This window comes from Oryzias latipes, chromosome 17 (genome assembly GCF_002234675.1).
Source record: "Oryzias latipes chromosome 17, ASM223467v1".
NCBI lineage: Eukaryota > Metazoa > Chordata > Actinopteri > Beloniformes > Adrianichthyidae > Oryzias > Oryzias latipes.
Window position 1 is genome coordinate 2,097,842 of NC_019875.2, and position 20,221 is coordinate 2,118,062.

At 40.1% G+C, this 20,221-nt stretch overlaps 1 protein-coding gene across 2 annotated transcripts in view; it reads left to right on the top strand.

The window, feature by feature from the left end:
• LOC105356097 (contactin-associated protein-like 4) overlaps window positions 1-20,221 on the top strand; it is an 84,091-nt gene that overhangs the window by 46,080 nt on the left and 17,790 nt on the right. Inside the window, exon 2 of one of the 2 annotated variants that reach the window (XM_011485978.3) lies at window positions 6,028-6,141. In XM_011485978.3, the coding sequence (XP_011484280.2) occupies window positions 6,028-6,141 (114 nt within the window). The remainder of the gene's footprint in view (window positions 1-6,027; window positions 6,142-20,221) is intronic. The other variant, XM_023965351.1, reaches the window with a different exon arrangement.

The following is a 20,221-nucleotide window of genomic DNA, read 5'->3' on the forward strand; positions in this document are numbered from 1 at the left end:
TGCTCAATCTGACAGCCTTGTGATTTATCGGCAGTTTTGACGCAGCAGAATCTATCTTAATGTTGGCACAGCTGTGAAGTTGATAAAACCCAGGTTCAATTCCTGTGGCTCAGACTGTCGGTGGAGTTCCTCACATTAGTTAAATGAAGTTTGACATTTTTTTTGCTTGAGGATGATTGTTAGTGCTCCAGAGCAAAAACAACCATGGCGGGAGCCTCATTATCCTGCTTACCGCTGCGTGCTCTGACTGGATAAGTAAGTCGAACTGTCTCACATTGAGAAGCACTGAACTCTGGGCTTACAGAACTCTGAAGAGCAGGACCTTCAGTTCCCTGCTGTTTGCTAGGGTGATGGATGGAGCTTATCTGTATTCAGGGTCCCCTGCTTTGTTATGGTGACTGTGAGCACTTTGTTATTCAGTAGAACAATAAAGAATTCCAGAAAGTACGTGAATGAGATTTGCTCCCCCTCCATGACTCTTCTGTGCCAAGAATTAGTGTGGCCGTCATGTCAGAGGTGATTAATTGGGCTTGACAGTGCCACGGTTTTGTCACCCCAGAGATTTTTCTCCAGTCATTTGAGACTTCCCAGAGCTGTCAGAATTACAGTTTATTCACCCTGAATGGTAAAACTGACACTGGGCTGCGCTGAGACCTATTCTCTCCTAAATCCTCCTCCTCAGGTGAAAGAAGGGATTACATTTTTTTATGAAAGGATGATATTTTATATGTGGGGATTAAAATAAGTCCCTCATATGTCAACAATATAAAGTCCTGTTATGGATTGCTCCGAGGCTCTTCTCCACATTTCCATTATTCTTTTACAGTTTATTTTCTCTTATTCTTTTATTTATTCAGTGAAAAGGCAAACACGTCTTGTGTCTCACATCCCTCCTATTTAATGTCTCCCTTCACTTCCCTGAAGTGCTCTTATCTTGAAGCAGAGCAACTTTCATTGTCCCCAGTGCCAACAACAGGTCGTCTAATGCCACAAAATTATGTACTACAGTCACGGTTAAGTGATTTGTCACTAAAGCACTTCAAACTGTACTTTTGAGGACTTTAATGCAAATGTCAGCTTAGTATTGTGGGTTGGTCCTACATTTGAAGTTCACAGAGAGTGAGGATCTATTTTCGAGGAAGGCACAACATCCTCTACGTTTGGCACAGTCAGGCCAGTGATGGGGTTCACCGGCTGCTTGGACCAACAGGTATTCAGCGATTTTCCTTAGAGCCGTTTGTGTTTGTGCTCCACTAGTCACACCGTCAGGGATGTCGGCTCTGACAAGCCGAAGCTCCTCTGAGGGGAGACCGACCCGATGTTTTTAACTGCCCTTTTCTCTGAGTGGTGCTTTGGCGAGACCTGGCTCTCACAACACACCAGCTCCTCAGGGAGTACAGCTGTCTGCATGTGAGGAGAGCCTTTCCTCTCATTTCCACCTCTTCAAAGTACTGTAATTGACCACTTTTTAAAACAGAGAACCTTTCACCGCCCACTTTAGCAAGGGTCTGTTAGGTCAGCCTGCAGGGATAAAAACTATCAAGTGAAGTTTGTGAGGACAAAAGAAACTGGAGCTCTTTGGTGAATGTTAATGACAGTTAAAGCTGTGGAATTAAGCATGTCTGAGGCCTTAGACATTTCAGAACATTTACATTTATCTATTCTGGAAATCCACATCTGTATGTAGAAGATGTAACTCATTGTTTCCTCCACTCTCATTTTCTATCTTCATTTAATATTTTCTGTACCTTTTTCTTTTTTTGTGTGCTATCAAAAGTGAATGCAACAACATGACAGGGTCATTTAAGCCTTGTTTCCACTGAGCAGTACGTACTGGTCAGGTCCAGTTTGGTCTGGTTTAAACGGTCCAGTCAATTCGGGTGAGTGTTTCTACTCAAAGTTGGACCGTCATGGGGCATGCGGGATGAAGCTACTAACTACAACAATGGAGGTCATCCACCAGCCCAGAAGCATTTCATGTTGTTTTAGAGAATTTTGCGGGCGGCGAACAGAAATACATATCAACGGGTTTCAACAGTAGCTCTGCCCTAACCGGTCCGTTCCATTTTTCTACGGACCTACAACCAACGGGGGCTCAAAAAATAGTACGGTACTTGTTTGAGCTGGTTATCTGTAAAAAAGACACCTGTCTACATCTTTAAACAGTCAGACTACAACTGAGTTCTTAAGTTATTTTTTCTCAGACACGGTTTGTGTTTGTGAACATACCTTACATGTTTCGGTGGAATCACTTCCACCTTCGTCAGACTACAACCTCTTCACCATGACCAAAGAGTTGCCAAAAGGACACCAGAGACAAGATTGTAAAACTAAACAAGACTGAAATGAACTAATCTACAATAAGCAAGCAGCTTTGAGAGAAGAGATCAATTGTTGGAGGGATTATTAGAAAATGGATAAAGAATATAAACTCACCGACAGTCTCCCTTCACCTGGACCTCCACACAAATCTCACCTGGTGGGGTACAAATGGTCTTGAGAAGGGTGAGGAAACAGCCCAGACCAACACTGGTCAATGACCTGAAAAAGCTGGAACCTCATCAACAGGTTACCATAGTAACCCACAACATTGTCAGGGATTTAAATCTTGTGAAACTCCAAAGGTCCCTCTGCTTAAGCCAGTACACACATATTTAAAACAGTCTAAAGTTCTCCAGGGATCATTTTTATGATCCAGAAGAGGATTGGGAGAAGGTCATCTGAAACTCACCAACTGTCATGTTTGGGGGTGGAAGAATGCTGAGTAGCATCCAAGAATATCTTACCCACTGTAAAACATAGAGGTGGAAGCATCATGTTCTGGGATGAAAGGACGACTGAATGAAAGAAAGGATGAACAGACCAGTTAGGAGAGATTTCCATCACTGACAACATTGAAGATGACACCTTGCTAGGTCGTCTAGCATGACAATAATAGATACAGAGTAGTTACAGACACTAAATGGGATCTGTGTGGCTGGGTGCACCATTGGGTAACGCAGGAGGGACTTTTTAAAGACAGTTTGTAAAAAAGCAGATGAAATGTGTCTTAAGGTAACTTCAACAAAGCAAGGTTCCATGGTGGTGATAAACATTTGAAGAAAAGGAGAAAAATTTTTCCTTTCTGCTGGCATCTTTCTCTTGATACTCAGAATTTTCTTTCAGTCTAATAGTGCTATGCTCTTTGTTTCATGCGGCTTTTTTAATGCCCTCAATTTATTTTACACTTTTAAAAAGTATGATCATTGGAAAGACCAACAAGAATTTACTAGGCACATTAAAACCTGAGCTTCAAATGAGTGAAATGGTTCATCATTTCACTGACCGGAAGAATCACAAATCATTTATCTGCACATATTACTTATTAAAAAGATGCAGTGCTCCCAGGAAATGGACAGTGGAACTCTGCAGAGCTAAGGAAAAAAGGTAAAGTACCAAAAAAATGTGCTGCAGTCAGCTTTTCTGTCATTGTTGCAGTTGCATGGTTGGTGGGATCAGTGTGACTGACCAAAGAGAAAATGGATCAGGGAACTATCAATACGGTTCTTTACTGCAATCTCAGTCTGAAACTCCCTACCAATTTTAACAAAGAAAAAAGTCTTGGGCCAAAGCAAGCTGAATTCTTGGATAATACCATTAACGGTAAAGAGAGTTGGGCTGTACAACCGCCGCCCCCTCCCTCGCATTCCAAACAGGAAGTACCCGCTGGTTCCAAGAAGCCAAAACCCCAAAGACTTCTATAGAGAAATAAACAGCTTTTACTGTCATTGGGTTCGTCAGAATTACTGATTTTTCTTTGCTCTACCTTTTATTAAAATGTTTTTGCTAATCATAATTTTTTTTCATCATATTTTTGATGTAGCGCAAGTTATTCAAATTCAAAAATGTTTGTGAAATGCAGTGAACCTTTTGTTTTTAGCAACAGTTTGAATGCAAAAGTATCTTTTAGCAAACTAGAGCAGACGTGAAAGGACATGCATTGTGAAATGCATCTCCAACACAGTGTGAATCCAAACAAGATACTATGTTAAGAAGTTTGTGACAATGAAAACAATTAAGGGAAAAAGGAAAAGTATTTATTAAAATATGAAATGGAATATCTTGGATGAGTGTCTGGTCAGAAAAAAAAAGCTGTTGTAGGGCCCAAATCCAGGACACCAATTGAGGAAAGAAATCAACTTATTAGGCAGAAAAGAAAATGAATGCCCGGCAGAAAAGACAACAAAAGCAACGTAATGTTACATTTCTCATGTGTTGGTTTTTTTTCTCCAAATATTTTTGAGCCTCAAAGCCCGCAAATGAGCACTAACGGTATGCCACTTTGGGGTATTATGTGAAACCAAACCAAATGAATCCTTGGTATTGACCACACAATCACTCAGAGTCCATCAGGCTATAGAGTTAAAGAACCAGTGCTTTAGCTGGACTTTTTGAATACCTCTCATATATACAAAGAGACCCATTTTCGTTGACTTTTATTCCTTTTTAGCATGTAATATTATACCAACAAGCAGTTTTTAAAGAAATATTTCTTGAGCCTATTGTCTTCACACTTTCTTGATCCTAAAAGCTCTGGTGATGTGTCGGTCGCGAATGAAACGGCTCTTAAGGTGGACGACAACAGCTGGCTCCTTTCTGTTTTCTTTTTTAAACTTTCTTTCAACCATTTTTTTTTTCCTTCAAGCCGCAAGTGATTGGTCACATACGTGTTTGCGCTGAGCACGCCGGCGGGGCTGTTACATGTGCAGTAACACATGAACCAAGTATGATAGAGGCAGAGAACACCAGGTCCAACAGCAACAAACTACATCAACACAGAATCGTAAAGTAAAGTCAAATAGGGACACTGGGAAAAGGATTTCACTTATATTGAGAATACAAAAGCAGAGTGGAGGTTTGATAGTGTAGGTTTCCACCTAGAACTGGCTCCACAACTAACCTGCACAGGAACCTAAGAACTGAAAGGACCTTCTCCTCAGGCAGGTCATTACGGACAGAAGAAACCAGATCAGCCCCCTTAAAGCTGAAACACTTGGTATTTTTAGATGCCAACCTTTATTGTGAATAAAGTCTTTTTTTGTTTTTGTCTTTTTTTTGTTGTTTTATTTTGTTGTGCACATTTTAATTCTGCTATTCATAGGGTTTTTGATGTATAAGGATCGGTGACGGACATTCTTCAGTCCATATATATATGCAAGTATAAATAAATATATTTAGTGCTACACAGACTGGAAAGGTAGATGAGAGCTTCTTTTGTTTGTGTGAGAGGCGCTAATGTTTACAGAGTAATCGAAACTCAATCTCTGTTAGAGTTGTGGCCGCGGATCGATGTTCACTCTGAATCATTGTAATTGGCTCTTGTCTCTGTGGTTGAGGAGAACAGCATCCATTAACACAGAGATGTTAGATGGAGGCAGCGCTTGTTTGGCTACAGCTCGGAGTTTGCTGCTTGACAGGAAGACTGAATATTTATGGAGCTTGTTTTCATGAACCTGACTGTATATTTGCAGATTAAATTATGTTTGGTTACACTAAGAAGACAATCTCATAAAAGTAAGCATAAGCACATTTTGTTTTATCAGAGTGGGTCTTTAAAGACATTCCCATTCCAATAAGGTTACAATTTTGAAATTGCATCACTCAGAACATGAATTCAATTTTAGTGCAGCTTGTTTGTTTAATCTGATGAATCCTTAAGCCTCCCTGAATGAACTCAAAGTTGCTGAAAGTGGATGAGTTAGAGATAGAAGGCAATTTTCCTTAAACAGGAGTTTGTTGTTTGCAGTTTTTACTCAGATTAGGATATGGAGGCTACTCTGTCTCCAACAGCATCAGATCTTTTGATACACTGTGTAGTTTCTTCTGCTCTGTGAAACACTCCGGTATGTTTTTATCTCTGCAGTGGGGCTTGAAGGGTCCCGCTGACCACAGATGTATTTATGAATTTGTATGGCAAAAACATAACATTTTGTGCTGCATGTATGCAAAACCTTAACCATATAGCTGTTTTCTGTTCTTATTTTTCAGCAGAGGTGTGTGATCGTCAACTTGTGGCCAGCCTGCCACAGTCCTCCTTCAGGAGCTCCTCTCAGCTGTCCAGCAGTCATGCACCAGGCTTCGCCAAGCTCAACAGGAGAGATGGTTGGAAACATTTAAAGTATTTATGACCAACTGCAAGCAGACATTACCGTATTTTCCGGACTATAAGCCACTTCTTTTGTCACCAACATTCGACCCTGCGGCTAATTCAATGATGCGGCTAATTTATGCTTTTATTTATCGGCTGCTAGGAGCGCTTCAGCAGCTTCAGAGGGGAGACTGACTGCATAGTTCTATGTCCAGCAACAAGCGTGATTGCTTTGACACACACACAAACAGCCAAACAGCATGGACCTGACTTCAGTTGTTAGAGACTTAAGTCATGGTGCAATCAAAGAAACACCCATGCTCAGCCGCATCCCACAATCCTTTGGTGCCATTACACCAGGGGTCGGCAACCCATGGCTCCAGAGCCACATGTGGCTCTTTCATCCTTTTGTTGTGGCTCCCTCTGACTTTGCAAAATAATGAGTATTTTATAATAATTAAATTTTATTTTAGTTTGTTCATCTGCTGGCTCCGTACGAAGCGCGTACCACGTCAAAACCAGCTTCCTAAATGAGCTCGTATTTATCGGGCGAGAACTGCAGAGCTGATAGCAGGAGGACACACGCGGTCCGGAGTGATCTTCTGCCGGGAACTTGACGTTATGCGGGGCAGAGAGCAACTCGCTGATGACAGAGAGTTTGTGCCAGTGTTGCCAGATAGAGTCACAGTTTTCCAGCCCAAAAGTCATCTGAAAACCGCCAGACCCAGCCAAAAACCGCCCAACACAACTTTTGTTGATGTTTTTTTTCGCACTGGACTGATTTAGCAAAATAAAAGATTTTTCTAAATAAAAGATAGTTCAGACTAATAATAAAATGTGTACAATATTGAATATTTCTTCAGCGGAGCGCCTTCTTCCATTCGTTTGCTTAACCCGCTCTATCCCAGCTATAACCTGCGTCCGGCTCTTTCATCCTTGTGCGGCGCTGGAGCGCCCCAACTATCGTATTTTGCGCTCTCTGTGTAGGACACACTGAGGAGCGCGCGGGAAACCAACTCTCAGCTGCAGAGGATGTGAACAGGTGAACAGGTAGAGAGGAAAAGCAGATGGAGAGGCGGAGGAGGGGCTTTGGCTTCAAACTCTGTCAGAGAGATGCAAACACGGGCGTCAGATTCAGACGCAGCTTTCACTGCGGGAGTTGAAGCAGAGACTTTCCCTGGGATGATTTTATGAACTCAAACATGGAAACATGATTACCAAGTAGAACTCTTCAAAATAATAATCCTGATCTCTGCACATTCTCAGTGTCTACCATGCATTGATAAACACATCGCTCCATGCAGAGATCAGACCAGAACTAGTAGCTCCTCCCAACGAGGCCGCGGTATCATCCTTTAAAGAACACAATGTACATTTGCAGCGACGTATGCTTCAGACGATGTCCGATTGGCTAATCTACATGTCAATCAAGTCCCGTACTTCTCAGTAAGGATTTTGATTGGCTGGTGGATTTTTAAGAAGTACTTTTTTTTATCTTTTCTGGCCCGCGATCTACACTCATGCCATTGAAGATCGACGTAATGAGCACCCTTGATATAATATATACATGCATAATATATATAATGTTGTCAAAACGGGTTGTGGCTCCGGGTGCTTTCTTTTCATTAGGAGCGGTCCCAAATGGCTCTTTGAGTAAAAAAGGTTGCCGACCCCTGCATTAGACCCAACGTGCACCTGACCGCCACTACAATGTGACGCAGCTTTCAAGTAAATCAATCAAGAAATAAATCAAGAAAGTAAAGCAATCGTTAAAAGCGGTGTGAAAAAATTCACCATCACCAACGCGTTTGGAAAAGCCGGTCCGCTGTGTGCCAGAGGCCGCGTAGAGCGCGTGCACTTACAAGTCACTGCTGCTCTCTTTTACTGGTGTGTTTTTCTTAACCAGCCCTGTTATTTCCACATTGATGCCGTGTCATAGGCGGAAAGAGGGGAGAGCTGCTCTTGCGTTCCGCTGCAGCTCCCTGCTCCTTCTTAAACACGCACGCGGTTTCAACACAAATACATCCTCAATCTACAACACAGTGTGGCGAACCGGGGGTTAGCCCCGCCTTAAACCCCTAAGACTCTTGGGAAGTGGGAAATCTGAGTGTTAATTTTCTCCCCATAAGTACGGTATGTCACTTTAGAAACGCTCTGTTTTTGAGTCATCCATCTTTAATTCTGTGTTTTTACTGAATGATGTTCTCAAAATCATCTTGTTATAACCATTTTTCATCCCTGCTTTGTATCAGCAGATTGTTGTCTCTGCAGAGAGACTTGGAAAAACAAAACGTTAATACTTATGAGTCACCTCCAAATGCACTGACATCCTTTTCTAGTCTCACCTTTGGAGGACTAAAGGGGGACTGATCATTTCTTTTTTATTCAACATTTTTTAATTTAATTATAAATTTACTATGAAAGTTAACCAAGGATCCAACTTGAGGTAATAAAAAATAAATATTATCCTGCAAAAACAACTCTCCCGCCTTCTGTATAAATGACCTAGTTCTAATTTGGCCCATTAGTGGGTCAGAAGGGGGGACATGACATGTCAGGATTGGTTTTCTATCTCTGGTCTTGTAGGAGTCATTGCTAAACTGATTTGAAGAAGTAACACCACAATGTCTTACTTATTAAAAGAGAGGATTAGACAATTTCAGGCCTCCAGGAATGTGTCCCTACATATTTGTTGAATGTCTTGCTGTTGATAACCTGGAGCAGGAGAGTTCGGCCAGTCAGGAGATGCTAGGGCAAAACAGTCCTTGTTGTCCACCTCTGACGAAGATGCTCATCGGAAAAGTTAATGTCTCTAATTCCCAAGGCCTATTTATATTAAGTGGCAGCAAGTAAAGTTTTGTCCCAGACAGAATTGTGGCTGTGAATTTTTAATTAGTTACGTCAGGAAAAAGCCAAAAAACCCTCAAAATTAAGGGGGATTGCCTCAGCTTGCCAAAAGTCAGCTGAAAAGCCAATTGTTTTATTCCTGTTCTAAATTTACTTTAGACTAAAGAAGCACAGAAATGACTTTGTAGTGATGTGTAACATGAGCTGATGTAAAATGTTTTTTCCAAAAAATCAATCTATTTTAAGTTCTTTTTATATGTTCACCAATCCTCTACAACTCTCCTCCCACTTGTGTTTCTGTGCAGTTTTTGGGTGATCCCACCTCTGAACCGTCTGCAAAGTAAACCTCTTTTTTTATGTAACTGTAATACTTTTTCCATGAAATAGAATTCCTATAGGTTATTATATTAACAATCTTGAGTTTTCTTGCTTCTGGTTTCAGAGGTGTTATTCTGTATTTTCCTCACTATAGGGCGCACCGGATTCTAAAGTGTACTGTCAATGAACGGTCTGTTTCCAAAATGACGTCATCTTTAAGGTACACCAAACTATAACGAGCATTAAGTGAGACAGAGTCAGACATGTCTGTCTGTCAGTCAGCCAGACTTTAATCATTGCATTCACAGTAACTCTAGAACTTGTTTGTAACACGTTAGCTACGTTAGAAGCATTAGCCATGTAACTGTCACAAAACGGGCAGATGGCTGGTTCAAATTGCAGCAGATTTATTAGCATAGCTAAAAGTCCACAAAGCTAAATCAGGGTCAGGCAGGCAGGCAGGGGTCAATAATGAGCATGGGACCATCAGAGCGGAAACCAGTAATCAGGATCCAGGCGAGAGTTGGGGCAGGCGGCAGGCAAACACAGAAAAAACAGGGTCAGGAAATTAGAAGATCAGGTATCGATGAACCGCTTGGTAATGCAGGCAGAGTGGCACACACAAGGCTTTGCACTGAGCAAGGCTTTGTGCAGTGCTGAAGTGTCATGTGATTGATTGGTAAACGACAGTCGGGTGTGTGGCATCCAGAAACTGCACACTGGGGTTGCTGCGAGGTGTAGTGCACTCAGAACTCTGGAGACGGCTCCAGAGGGGGAGACAGAGCTGTGACTCCTGACAGTAAGCACATTTACAATACCTGAAACTTCCAACTTTCTTTGCAACTCTTAAAAAACAGACTGATATTTCTAAAACAAACGGTGACTATGCTGACTCCCAAAGTTGTGAGTTTGAAACTCATAAAAAAAACTGACATTTTGACAGAGTGCTGTCTTTCTCTCAAAATTGCTCTAACATTAGTAAAGACAGCCAGAATTAATCCATATATAAGGCATTAAAAAAATGAAGCCTTTTAATTGCACCTTATAGTGGAAAAAATATTTTTCCACGCTGGATATCAGTGTGGAAAAATAGATGCATGAATTCAGATGGTCATTAATAGCTAGTTAGTGTAAAATAGCCCATAGTGACACAGTCAGTTTTACATCTTTATTGAGACATGTTTTTTTATGTGCAAAAATAATCTGTCAGATATTCCTGAATCTGAGCTGTCCACCAAACAACATATGCAAATGTCCTTTGTGCATTTATCATTGTAACCAACTAAAGTGAGATCAAGTAATGCTTACCTCATTTTCCTCTTTCCATTGTGGTTACCTTTTGTGTTAAAAGTCAAATACAAGAGAAAATGGTGTTTGTTCTGTCACCTTGGAGTCCTTTGCTGGAAGCTGATGTGAGGCTCAGACAAAATGAAGATTGTGGCTTTGCAGCTTTATCTCAACATCAAAGCCCAGAATCTGCTGGGAGTGTGAGGTGGGATTAATCTGGATCTGAATGATTTTCACCACCTGGAAAAGCAAAGGGAGCTGAGCATGGAGAAACTCGCAGTGGTCCAATCTGTTGGCCGTCTGCACAGTGCTGATCAACTATGTTCTTAATAGTTTAGACATTTTTTTGGAGACAAACTGGCTGACGTGGACGATTAAACTCAAACAATGCTGGATGTTGAATTTGAAGTATTTGGGCATGCCGCTTTAGGAACATTTTTTTGAGGCCTAATGAATAGACTGTTGTGATTCAGTGTCTTTTCTCCAAAACCATGGCTTCATAAGAAATTGAATAGCCATAAACAAATATTAGTTTATGTTGACGACTTTATTGTTAACTACAGTGCATCTAAACTAAATTCAGCAAAACAATAAAAAATTACTGAGACCTTTGGAATAAGTTTACTAAAACATATTTTAAGCTCATGGGCTACACAGTGGCGCACCCGCCTCACAGTGAGAAGGCTCTGGTTCAAACCCCGGCTGGGACCTTTCGGTATAGAGTTTGCATGTTGTCTTCATGCATGTGTGTGTTTTCTCTGGGAACTCTGGTTTCCCTCAACAGTGTATTAATTGCCGTTTCTAAATTGCCCCCAAGTGTGAATGTCAGTGCGATCCTGGGACAGACTGTGGACTATCCAGGGTTCACCCAACCGGAGCTGGGTAGAATCCAGCAAAAGGGATTCAGCCACCAAAAAGACAAAAAGGTTTACTTCCAGTCGCCAAAGAAATATATTCAGTCGCCACTTTTTATGATACAGACGTTGACATGTTGGAACCAGACGTCAGCAAGCAATGATCATTCTGAGTCGGTCTGAGTCAACATTTCTATGGCAACCACTCTCCCCAATCAGGAGTGAGCTTGTTGAAGGGTGTGAAGAAACTGGATTTTCTAGAAAGGACTGTATTAAATTTTAGGTTCGTACCCGTCAGTTTCTTGCACACAGAAATAAAGAATAATGACTCAGAGACAGTTACTTAGCTTTTGTGGAGGTTTTACTTCGCACAAACACGAAGGGGACAGACATATGAACATGGTACATTCAAAGTCCGAACCAACGAGCTCAGGGATGGGCTTTGGTATAAAAACCCTGCATTTGCATATTCAGAAGATCGTCCAATGGACCTCGTGTGAAAATCACGCCCACAGGTTGCTGCTGGAGAGAAGCTCCAAGGCTAAAGTGAAGATAAGTCTGAGGCCTGCTCAGCAGATCACACAGTCACAGAAAAAGGGAGGATGAGAAGAAACTGTGAAAACAATAGTTTGGCTGTGCTGTCTTCAAATGTAATATAATTTTGAGATGACAATACATGCTCAGCGAATTAAGTTTAAACCATTAGTGTAATAAAAGTTAAAGGCAGTTTCTAACTATTCTATTTCTAATTATTCCTAACAAAGGGCCACATACTGTACGTACCACTTGAAAGTGGGCTCGGGAGAATCTGTCAATCAAATGTTTTAAATGTTTAAAGTGAGAACACATTCCTTTATTCAGGCATCTGATTGGTCAGTTTATTCCTTGAATAACTTGCACTACAGAAAAAAAATCTTGAATAAAAAATTAGGATTATCAAGAACATGTTAAAAAAAGGTAGTAGAGCAAGAATGGTTATTCAAACAAATATAATGACTGTGTAACAGCTGTTTATTCCTCTGTAGAGGTCTATGGGGTTTTGGCTTCTTGGAACCTCCCTGTTTGGAACTTGAGTTTGTTATAACTTGGCTGTACAAAAAAGGTGTCAAATAGCAGGACAGAGACTCTTCCATCAGACCACTCATTTGCTGTGTTGGTACTGACATGCACACAGCTTCAAAATAATGGAGTTTCTTAACAAGATTGTAGAATATCTTTAGTTGCATATTCAAATGGATTTTGATCAGGGGGTTTTTTTGTCACCTGAAAGGCTTAGCTCCAAATCAAAGGATGTAAAGACAGAAGTTACAGAAACAGAGACTAAGGCTTTTTGAATCTGCAATTCTCCACAGCTTTGTGAAACATTTAGGCATCTTTCAGCTCATTGTTTGGGTTTATCTCCTAGGACTATTTTGGGTAATGAAAGAATGTTTTAGAAAGGCTTAAGAAGCTAAGCTTGCGTCATCATAGCGACAGTTCTTATTTGAAAACTGCAAAGCCTACTTTTTCTAAGAAATAGCCACTTAAAATAAAAATCTGAAGTAGAAATTAAGCCTCCACTCAAAAAGAGGAACTAAATTATATGAACACAAATGGGTGGAACATCACTGTGGAGAGAAATCTTTGACCAAAGGGGCTCAAAAAAGGATGTGAAGGATATAAAAGAATGAAATAGAGCATTTATAGTCTAAATGCAATTAAAGAAATGTAAAAAGCAAATAAATTGTCAGAAAAAGTAACGAAACAACTTTAAAAAAAAACAGCTCATTTGAGTTGATAAGCAGTGAAACTTTTTGCATACAGAATAAAAAAAGACATAGTTTAGTCTGGGTTTCCTTGTGCAACTGGATCATATTTTACTGTACTAATAAATCATGACAACGTAGTGTAGCATTAACCTGCTTTTGCGTTTCCTCGCTACCATCACTGTAGATTATGTCTGCAATCAGTAATAATTAGGACTACATGATGGAATCCAGTAATTCTGGCTGGAAATGTAATGAATGACCACTGTACAGCTGACAGCATCATCAGTCAGGCTGACCTCTCATTTCACTGCTGCATATTTCAAATCTTGCTGTAGTGGCTGGTAGGTCAGGAGAGCCATTTGAGTCACATTTCCATCTAAGTCAGTATTAAAGGGTGCAAAGCCCACACCGTCTGACCTGTTTGCTAAAGAAATCAATGAATAAATGAAAGCCTCCATCTCATTTCTTAGGGCTGCCGGGCTGCTAAAACCCTGCCTCCGCTTGTTCTCAGAGGAGCAGACTCACTTTCACTTCATTTACTTTCTAAACGAACAGAGATTACCAACCTGGAAATGACGGGATTCCTCTGTGCTCGCATGAAGGTGTTGCCGTGAGCTGTATTCTCAAGAGGAGAAAAAATGTTTGTACGGATGGAAAACAGATTCCACAGGCTGACCTTTGATGTGCTCAGCAGTGACAAAATAGCTGCTAAAATGTGAGCAGGAACTTGGACAAGTGCCCAGGCGTGTCTGTCAAAGAGACTTGGGCACAGGTTTGTCCTGATCCTGGAGGGGACTTGGTGTCGCCTCTGTGGAGTAGCATTTGGAGAGTTGGAAGAGTCAGTGGAGGATGCTCCTTACACATTTCTCTTCAGGGAAACATACAACATTATCCTGCTGGATAATGCACTTCAAATGATTGTTTTCATTGATAGTGGTGTTGAGAGAGGTGGGAAGCGTTTTAAGATGATTACAATGTGTTCTAAAGAAGAGATTTTAGCCACGGTGACCTTCTGTTTTGAAATCTGATAACTTGTAACACACTTGATTCTGCTCCCCAGCTCTGCAGTGACACAAGTCAGTCATCCTGAAAAACGATGGTTGAAAATCATGTTTAGGAATCCCTTTTTAGTTTTTAGGGTGGTTTCTTATCCATGACCAGTTAGCTGTCACATCAGTTTCAGGCAGCACTAAAGTTGACTGTTTTCAGGCTCACTTCTTCAAATGGGTCTTATCATTTGACCCAATCCTCAAGCACCGCCTGCATGGATTAACCAAACGAACCAGACAAATCATATCCCATGCTTTTCTGAAAGTAACAAAATAAAACAGATTTAAAGAAAACATGCATCTTGGTTTCTTGGTTTATGGTTTTGTTGTTTCTTTCCGCTAACTTCCAGCATTTTTGGATCACTATCTACTTTTTGCCAATATGAGAACCACTTCAACATGAGCATCCACAAAACAAAATGTGGTATACAAGTAAGTGTCACATTTAATACGAGGGCCTGTAACAAATAACCAGAGGTCGCCTGTGACACCTAAATAACATGTGCTCCTAACTTTTGTATGCAGAAAAACGCTGCTTTTCATGTCAGCTTTGCACCAATATGCAACACATTACGTAAACCACCACCACCACTACTTCTGAACATAGCATCTTAAAACATTTTTCACAGTAGAATGCAAAAAAGGAAAAAGTTACCTCAACTTAAAAATCTCTTCAAATGATATGTGGGGACTTTGTGGATGGAAAATGTATTAAATTAATTTAAACATGACAGAGAGATAAAAAAAATATATCAAAATGGGGAATCAGTCAGTAGCTGCGTTTCCTGTACACATACGCACAAAACTTTATCGAAATTCTAAAAATGTTTAAAAGACACAATTTTGCAGTTACACAATTTCCATTAAATCATAACTTTGCCAACAAACCAACTCGCACAAAGAAAGAAAAATAAACAGCAATGTTTTGACATATTGCTGTCATGATGTAAATATAAAAACAAATTAAATAAATGTTTGAGTTCATAAGATCATCCCAGAGAAAGTCTCTGCTTCAACTCCTGCAGGGAAAGCTGCGTCTGAATCTGACGCCCGTGTTTGCATCTCTGACAGAGTTTGAGGCCAAAGCCCCTCCCCTGCCTCTCGACCTGCTCTTCCTCTCTACCTGTTCACATCCTCTGCAGGTGAGAGTTGTTTTTTCCAGAGCTCCTCCACTGTGTTCTACACAGAGAGTGCAAAATACGGTCATCATAGCAGCAGGTTGAGGCGATAGGTGGGGCAGATTTCATTAATTGTACATGCGGCGTGTGCTGTCTGAACAACAGCCCCGCCCCCCCATGCACACAAATAGCCAGACAGACCTCTCCTCTTCAGCAAGAATAGCGAAATTAATATCATCATTAATTAATGGAAAATGGACTGACTTGGTGAGTTAAACATGGCAGATAACGTTTATATCTTGTGGGACACAAAAAAGCCACTTCTCCAGTACCGATAGCAGAACTGTTGAGGTCAGATCTTAACGGTACTGCGGTCTTGAAGAATGTGGCCCCGGGGCTCGTTCAATACCGGGGATCGGTACCCATCCCTAGCGATGGATGTGAAAAATACTTCAATTTACAGCAGATACATTCAAATTTCTGCCACGGCACTATAGCGCTCTTCATCATCTGTCAAAGAAGACATCGACGTCTTGATTCAGGCCATGGAGTGGCGAGCTCCTTACATGTGTGAGTGGCTATGAAAGAAGGCATTTTGGGAAATTGTGGTTGGTGATTTTACAGAGGAGCTGTGGATCCAACAATTCTGCATGACACGCTCCACTTAGTGGGTAGCGCCCTCTGTGCAGTGCCTAAGGCAGCCAGTTCCAACCAAGAAGAGCACTGTCATCGTCATTCGTAAAAAGTGTTTACATTGCACCTCCTCCAAAGCCACTTCCTCCAAGCCCAATTTGCGCAATTTCAAAGTCAATCGAAACGCAAAAAAATGAAGCTTTAAATAACATTAGGAGTAACTAATTTGCATACAACAGCTGAGTTGATTGGAAGCTGAAGCCTGGCGTGAACATGATAGATGCAGAAGAGCTGAAAAGAAAGCATTACCATAACAGAGAGCGTAGAATATGGTATAATCTGAAAAAAACCCAAAAAGTTAAAAAAGGACCAATCTTCACAGGCACACATTCAAAGCAGGATGGGAGTTTTATCTTTACTGTTACATAATTCTCACAACCATATCAGCTCCTATTGTATAGGTGGAAACACAGCTGTGGGACTAACACTGGCCCTTCGGTTCATTCATAGAAATCTGTACAGAATTTGACCATCATGTGCTCACAGGTCTTTTAAAAAAAGATTTGTTTAGACATTTAAGAAGCAGGGGAAAGTTTTCCCAACACAATGAGTTGGACCAGGCACCAGGCTTTGTCTTAGAAAAGAACATTACCCTAGAAAATGGCACCAAGATATTTTGACCACAGATCCCGAAGATATGGCTCCAAAAGTCAAAGATGCAAAGCTCCCTGCATGCGTTGTCCTGATCCAACAGCAGCAGGAATCTTTGACCTAACCAAACATCATCCTTCAGCACTTTTACTCAAGGGATGACAGCGTGTCAAGTAGAAGGAGCTTTCACTCAAAGAACTACAAATGTTTTCTTTGATGTCTGTACTGCAGCTTATCTTAGTCAAAATAAATACATGAAGGCACAAAGAAAGCATGAAGATTCAAATGCAGTGGGTGCTGTTTGCTTCACAACTGCTTTTACATCTTGGCCCAGAAAAAATATAGTAGACTGTGCACATAATCTAACCGGAGATGAATGTGGTTCCTGCTGACAAGATGAAGCCCTCAAAACTGTGGAGAATTCTCCTCATTCTACCATCTAACTTGTTCTTTTCACCATAAAAAACATTTTAACATGCTCCCAGTTTTTCTTTGTTTCTCTCACCACCTGTATTCTTTACAGATAATAGACTTTTAAATGACTAGCTCCCTTGCATTCGTTTTCGTTTGTAGTCACTTTTCCATCAGTAAGAACTAATTAAGTGAGAGTGGCAAATGCTAATAGCATCTGAATTTCTTATTTCAGAGACAAAAAATGACAGTTATCAGTTATTACTTCATTAATTCTGCTGCAATAACCTTTAGGACGTTTCATTATTTCCCTGTAATCACCCGCTAAACTAATTTGATTGATAAACACTGTTTAATTTAAAACCAGCTACAGAAGTTGGTCAGATGCCTGACTAATCAAGTATTGATTCATGTCTGTGTGGATGTTGGGTGTTCAAAGTTCCAGTTACACTTATAGCTTGAGCGGAAATGTCATGCCTGCAGCAGTCATCCCACGCTGGCCAGCCGTCTGCTGCACGGAGCCCATTAGTCTGTCAGTCCAACTGGCAGGTTATCAGGCTGCTGAAATTACCATCCAGACTCGCCATTCTCATGCAAATGTTGAGCTCTCACTCTGGGCATGACTTTCCATTTCAGCTACCGGTACTCGTCTGTCTGCAGGGTTGCCAGTTCACTTTTCGACCCACATCACGGCGCTTGGCTCGCTGCCTCCAAAGCTTGTCTGGCTCTTTCCTTTCTGCTTGACTCTTCATTTCATTCATGCTTCCATCTGTCTCCTCTGCTTCTGTTAGATGGAATATCAGTGCATTATTAATGATTTAATACTCGTTTATTTACTTATTGATGCATCTACTTCCTATAGCGAAGCTGATTGGCCCATTGGCTTCAAGTTAAGCTTGATTTCACCTCAACAGTGAAGCAGGAGGGCTGACTGGGTTTCCTCTTCACTTGTTACTCAGATTGTTCTGCTTTACTGAGAAAATAAAGACAGAGTTAGTTTCAGATGTCACACTCCTCATATGCAATTTGGATAATGGATATACTAAATTTAAAGAGTCCTCATTGCAGTTTTTAATTAGGTTTTGTTTTTCCCTATATACAAAATAATTTAAAACAACAACTTATATTGGCTAAGCATAATCACACAATTAAGAAAATGTTAACTTGATTATAAAGGTTCACAAACCTTCCTATAACATAATTTTCTTTCAGGTAATTTGGTATCAATCAAGAAAAATTGACAAAGTGAGCAATTAGTATAATTCCAGTTAATGACATTTACTTCTTTGCAGCCATGGTCTTAGGGTTTTTTCATTTAGTAAATGTTAAGTCGCTAAAACATACAGTAAAACATATTGAATTGTGCATTCTTGCACTGTAAGTGCTAGGTTTATTTATTGAAACACAACATGCCATTTTTTATATTCTTCGGACAGGAAACAGTGTCTTTTTTGCAAACTTTTGTGCTGTGCAACATGCTTTTTTTGTTTTTTTTGTTTCTGTCCAGCATGTATTTCAGTTTTATCATTCAAAGTTGTATTTTGTACAGCAATGCTTTAATTTTCCTTTGAAAATAGAAACTAAAACCTATAATATATATATATATATATATATATATATATATATATATATATATATATATATATATATATATATATATATATATATATATATATATATATATATGAAAGCCAATGTGATTGGTATTTTTATGTAACTGCTGTTCCTACCATTCTCCTAAACTGAACATAAAAAATCACTTATTTCATTCATTTGGACACTAAAAGTTGCTGTTTTACAATATATTCACTGGATCAATCATCTCAGATCTCACCCGAAGGCAAAGAAAAAGGTAATAATACTGTGCTACATCCAGCACAGCAATGGTATGAAAACAGATCGGTTAGAAGGATAAAGTAAAGTGAGTTGAGTTGAGAAGGTTGAGTCTGCCCACCTGACAATCAAAAAGATATCCTCAAGTGGTTTTTGGAGGATCTGCAACATTTTACGTGTTTGGGTTAAATTTCACTCACTTTTCTATTGACAGAGCTACTGTGCACAAAGGACATGCAGCATTTGCTGTAAACCCTGTTTTCTGGCTGTTGCACTGGTAAAAGCCAACCACTCAGGGGCTGCTTCCCCTGATATTTGTGTTTTATTTTTAGTGATACTTCTAAATGTCTGTTACCAATCATTTTGGCTTTAAATTAAAGTGTCTTTAACTTAAAGACTTAAGTAGAATTTTTATTGAAGTGCACATACTCCTTCATGCATGTGAGTTTCCATACCATTTACGCTGGTCTAGGTGTTTTAACTGTTGAATTTTAAACTTTCAAACAAAAAAACAAATGTAGAAATCATACAGCAACTATCTCTTGACACTCTATGACAAAAGGAGATTAGAAAATGTCCAAATGAATCCAAGCAGTCTGGAAAAATATCTGCTAACATGTCATCCCATTGGAGCCAGATACCATGGAGCTTTATTTGATTTAAAAGGACAGCCGTGACAGAAAAAGTTCAGCCCGTCAGCCATCAGTTCACCTCTGTTTCAATTATATTTGACAGATTGGACACAGGAAATCTTTGCAACGCCTCTTAGACAGGCTGCCTCTGATCTTTTTTTTCCTTCTCAGTCTAATTGTCATGAGTAAGGGTCAGATTGATCTGCTTTTATGCTGCTTTGCTTTTACAGGACATCTAGAAGTCAAGAGCTTATTAGCTCTGGCCTTTGGCTCTTTAAAACATGCATTGCCTCCAGGTCGACAAGGTTATTTTCAGTAGGTTATTACAAGTTACATTTACTGAGTTACATTTACTTAAGTAACTTTGTAAAAAAGCAAAAAGTACCACCAATGCTATTACTAAGTTCAAGAAAGCTGAGGAGAAAAGGCTAGAGCGTGGATTTCATATTGTGAATTCATCAGGAGGACGTCAGTGTCTTCTCAGAGAGCCCAAATTGCTCAGTTTCAGACAAGCTAATACTAGCGTCCACAGGGAAAAATTAAGCTCCAAAAAGAATCTTCTTCATATTATCACAATTAGCCACAAAAAACTACTACCAATTCTTCAGAGTTCGGTTTCTGGGACTTATTGGACTAAAATTAGCTTTATGTCAAATTTTTGTACACGTTCTCTTGCTATGTGGTCTTGCTTAAGATTTACTTTAAAAATTCCA